Source organism: Sphaeroforma arctica, assembly GCF_001186125.1.
Source record: "Sphaeroforma arctica JP610 unplaced genomic scaffold supercont1.250, whole genome shotgun sequence".
Classification (NCBI taxonomy): Eukaryota; class Ichthyosporea; order Ichthyophonida; genus Sphaeroforma; species Sphaeroforma arctica.
This window is the reverse complement of record NW_014040308.1, coordinates 53,417-58,899: the sequence shown is the minus strand read 5'-3', so window position 1 is coordinate 58,899 and position 5,483 is coordinate 53,417. Positions and strand designations below refer to the sequence as shown.

The 5,483-nt window shown below is 42.8% G+C and overlaps 1 protein-coding gene across 1 annotated transcript; it reads left to right on the top strand.

Annotated features, from left to right (window-relative positions):
- Positions 1-3,637: 3,637 nt before the first annotated feature.
- SARC_04453 (hypothetical protein) lies at positions 3,638-5,483 on the top strand (the record flags this gene model as incomplete). The annotated part of the gene is made up of 3 exons (XM_014301719.1): positions 3,638-4,513; positions 4,639-4,764; positions 4,899-5,483. 3 exons carry the CDS (start codon positions 3,638-3,640, stop codon positions 5,481-5,483), a joined length of 1,587 nt encoding a protein of 528 aa, XP_014157194.1.

The following is a 5,483-nucleotide window of genomic DNA, read 5'->3' as shown; positions in this document are numbered from 1 at the left end:
CTTTGCCATAAATTAAGAAATGAATTGCACACTGTTTTCACAAGCTCCTCTCCGTCATTATGCAAATAGCTAAATTATTATTATTGTCATTTGTTTTAGGCGGATCTGAGGTCATCGGAACAGATTGTCAGTCTGGTACAGGTAGGTTCTATAGGCCATTAATGATATTGGCTTAAGCGGAGCAGTATATAGCCTTGAATACTAAACTTTCGATATATAGTAACAACAATGCATACATTCACTATATCAGGTGAGCTACTCGATGGTCAATTCTGTCTATGCCAAGCGGAGTATGTGGGTAAAATAGCTGATCCCACGGAATGTATCCTGTCAACAACTGAAGACCAGCAGTGCACCACATCTAACTCAGCTTCATTGGGTATGTCAAGTCTTTCAAATTGCAACGCACATGCAAGAAGTTAATTTATATCTTTTCAGGAGTCATATACAGTCAAATGTGTTTATTTTATTACATATACATATCAAATAGCTATGCAGGACACGCTTGGCATCGTAGATATTACATCAAACGCACAAGACGGTGACAATATCGATTTCACGCTCGACCAAGAACCAGTAGTGGGTAGAAGGTGAGTTGCTGATTTCCTGGTACATTAGATATTGCTACTTTAACGCCGCAAGCGCAGTACATATTGTTTCGATATATGAATGGCGATTCTTTTGGACAGCATTTCATGGTGCGGTTGTTTGTTGTTTCTGGATTGCCATCTAAACATTGTTGGCATGACATTCATATACCAATATCGAAACAGAATTCAATGGATCAGCCTAGGAAATTGTAATATATCAACAGAGAACTATCAACTTTCGACTGGAATTATAGGCCTCGCAATGCTACCAATGGTGGACTGCAAAAATCGGTTTTTGTTGACTGTTTCATTTCAGGTAAATCACTGACGTTCTTGAAATGCTATTTGCAATTGTGACAGATCTAGAGCCCCTCACAGGATGTAACAACATTTTCATATTTACTTTGCCGATTTGGAATGTATCCCATTGCATTATACATTATACCCTTCAAAGCGGCCATCTTAATGGCAGTGGTATTTTTTTCTGCTTGATGACCAGTTTGCTCATTTTTAATTGCCGAGCAATATAATATGGCTTTTAGCTGTTCTAATCGAGTTTCATTACTTAAAAATTAGGAGTGCTTCAATGACGGTGGCATAGAACGTACTTCAGACACAGATGGGGAGTACTGGCTCTTTACTGGAGTTCTTAGATACGGATTTATCACCCCAATCCCGGACTTCATTTACCAATCTCGACAAGGAGACTACCGACAAGATTTTTCATTTAAGACCCCCAGGAAGATCACTGTCACGGTCGATGACTTTGACACAACGTGAGTACAATCATATTGCATCATTCTGTTCCTGAGTGAATTTGAGATGACAGCTCGCGTACAAAGTTGTGGGAAACTAGAGGGTATGCTTTACAAGCACACTACAACAAAACAGCTGAAGCGGCAATTCACATTTGTACTCATTTTTTTTTGCCTCTGTTTTATGTCAGGATCTATTCGGACGTGTATCATCCGCAGCCTGATATCAGTGTGCAAAGCGTTACCTTGGGTAAAGGCACTAATGGCACTAGTACAATTGTTTTACGGTCCGTATTGATATCTCCATTCTCACTTGTGGACTATCCTGTATCTGTACCTCTTGGAAAGTACGATTCCGTTCTTGGGACGCGAAATATTCCCTCCGAGCTATCTATTTCTAATATCTGTGAAGGCAACAACTACGGTCTGTTCGTATGTATTCAGGTATGTATCAGTTTCTTGCGCATACACAAGGTAGTAAGTATTCGCGATCGAATGCTTTGCTGAGACTCTGACCGCCAATAATCAGTTTCAGTTACATTTCAAGATGCAGGTTGCCATTCAGGGCTATAAACAGTTGTAAGCATTTTAATCCATAATTTGTTCATAAATTCACTTCTTGCATTTTTTTGATTTCGATTTCTAGTATCTGACGTTTACTGTTCAGCATAATGGTCACTGCTCCCTGGATGGAATCTACCTTTTCAAAGGAGTGCCAGTGCGATGTCCCGAGACTTGGCAGCCGAACCAGAGTCAGTTGCACTTCTATCAACCTACTATGGTCGAGGCGTGTCCATCATCTTTTTTGGTATGGACCATGTGTTAGCACTATAGCGCGAGAGAACCGCTCATCGTTCATGTGGATAGTTGATCATGTAAATGTCGGTTACAGAATCCATCCTCGCTCAGGTGTTGATCTTCAACAAGCACGATTGTTACCACTTACAACATTTTTATCATCGGTTCAAGAATATCACCAAAATATTGACAACACTGACGTGGATACATACACACGATCTGTCCATTCTAGCAGATTGTGTGATCTCATCCCACCTGACTAACAACTTTCTCGCTGATAGTATTGTGAGATGCATTTGATCCAAAATCTGACATGCTGCTATATTGTTCCCTACTTTTCACAGTCAGATTTTGCAATCAGTCTAGATTCACCAGTCATCTGCAATAAAACTGACCATCAGTTCATGCTTGGCGCCGATCCCGTCGCAGCCACTGTTTCATAGTATGTGAATCCCTTTATTACACGAGCAACACCGGGCTCATTCGAGCACGACTTTTAAAATTCGAATTTATGAAGAAGCCTCTCGTTTAAATTTGGCCTCTGATATCCTTATACTGTCTTATTCTATTATGTTTCTTCGTCCGCAGTTACACATCGGAAAATGAAAATGCTATCACAGATGCTGGCGCAGTTAGCGATGTTGATCTCAGAACTGTATTCCCCGCGGTATGCGATTACTGCCTTCATCATGTCCAATTTCATACTGCAGATTCGAGTCATTCTGAGATCAGTCTGTATGTCATACATACCACTAGGCACATTAGGTATCTGCAAAAAGTGCTTTTGGTCCCTGCCTCAAACGAACAAATTCTTTTGATTACTGATGACACAACATGAGACATGAGAAGCTTTGGCAGCTGCAAGCATCGCCAATTTATAATGATAGCGGATTGAAGTTTCATTGGCTTGTTGCTGCCGTTAAAAATATGCCTAATTGGCCTAACACTTATTTGCATACAGGGTACCCCTATCTTACTAGAGTATGGACTTGAGACACCTAATGGCTGGGCCATCAGTGATCTGCTTTCGGTATGCACAAACATTGTCTACAGCACTCAAGCGGCTTATTATTGTCCTTCAGATCCTCTTCGTTCCGCGTCAAAAAATGTTAGGCAGCTTGCAAGTCGCCACTTTCATAGACTATCATGATTCCTGTAGAAATAGTCGTGCTCTAATCCCTCGTGGTGCACGCGATTAAAACTTATTAATAGTATTTGTTTTCTCCTACTTTCTATATCATAGTTGAGTCGCCGCATCAAGGAATGTGCAATACCACGAAAGGTCGTCACAGGATCACTCACTAGCTGGGCTCTGCTACAGTATGTAATTTTTATTCTTTCGGAATATGTCAGCATGAGTGATAAGATTGATATCTCATTTTAGAGGGAAACTTTCGCATACATTCAGAACCGATAACTACTGCGCACGACCTCCAAACGTTCACGATAAAATATTCACTTGCCACCGTCTCCTTCAATAACAGGGGCAATACGATGTTTCGGGGTTTCCTAGCCCTGGACGATGATGTCACATGCTCGAGGAATGACGCTACAGTAACACTTATTTTCAAATTCAAGTTCGTGAAAGTTGTGCGGAGAAGGAATGCCGAGCGTGGGCGCTTGTATGATCAACGAATTGAGCTTATCAGAGAGTTTGCGAGCGACAGCTCCATCAACGACGCGCAGCGGACAAGATCAGTGCTCTACGCTATGAGAGAGGCAGAGGATGAATGGTTCATGAGTATGTACACTGACACAGAAACTGCGTACAAATACGGTGATGAACATCGATTGATTCAAAGTCATTTTGGAGGTGACAATGTTAATTATGCCGCTCTATTTGAGGACTTCGTGGACAGTGAGCAAGAAGAATACGACTCCTACGTGGCGGCAGGGCTCGAGCATTCTGTGTATGAGCAAATGGTTGCCGCAACTCCAAAGACTGCAAGCGCAAGCAGGAGAAGCCTTGGGTCGGTTCCCGACTATCAGATATCTACACCACCACTATATAGATCTCGACGAGATGAAGGCTCGGGGGAGGGCTCCGGACCTCTAGATGTAGGAAATGGGACAGAAACACCTGAGGGGGGAAATGCTATACTTGTACCGGTGGTTGGGAGTGTTGCAATCACATCGTTCTCGAAAGGCCTTACGAAATACAGCACCTCGACCCTCAAATTCAAAACGGTGCTAGAGCCTCCTTATGCTATAGATCAGACTTTAGATTGGACAGCAGAGGTAAGCGATCACTGGGATGAGGGTAGTACAGGACAGCAACCGCTCCCTGCCGCTGCCGTGATATCACCAGCCACTTGCTCTGGGAATATAACTTGCGTCCAAACCTGGACTGTGGATATCGATCATGCCATGGTGAGTACGCTCGTTAATTCGATGAGATTTTTGTTTGCATTGGTTGTGCTTTATACCATCTTTTCTTAATTTCTATGACCGTGATTTTCACAACCAACATTCCTCCGATTTTCAACTCACCATAGGCATGCCAGCTTCAGGGCGGGTACAAGTTTATGGATGTCTATACCCGGTGTCAAGATAATCTACCTAGCAATACAGAATGCGAAGCTGTCAACTACTTCACATTCCAGATTAATATCACTGATATCGTAAGTACTTTGTCTGAGATCAGTATCTGTTGCAGCCATATACTGTTGAAATTGATCTCTTTACTCATTTTAAATCACCACCATCACTTACATAGTCTTTATAAACTCACCGATTCTGCTCTCTGTCACGACAGAACGTGTGCGAGAAAACGGAGACATTCGTTGACGACGTGTACTCGATGGCAATAACTGCGGACCGCAACAGCATCATTTATGATGATGAAATGGACTACACACTTACCCTTACTGAATTGGCGAGTCTTGGCCAGTACATGGATGCAATAACAATACAATCGATAACTAGCACGGCAGATAGCTGTGCGCCAGACGTGGATATAATGCCCCAAACATCTATCGTACATAATCCTGGGGCCCTCACGGCCACGATAACCATAGACTTCACAAGCAACGTTGCATGTGCAGACCCGGGTCTTGGTTTGACGTCGATGGTGACTCTAGATTTTGTTATCGACGTCGACTACAGTTTCAACTCAGCGCGTAGGAGGCGCCAAATTAACGGACGCAATGCAGCGGCAACTGGACACCTACAGATTAACATATTGATAAATGGCAGAAGTAGTTGGGGTAGCGAGTTAGAGAACGAAATAGAGCTACCTGCGGAGGAAGATGAAAGTGGCACTCCTACAACATATAGCCCACATCAGCCTATCACTCTCGCACTTATGGTATGCGCTACAGCAGTTCTGCTTGCGAGATGA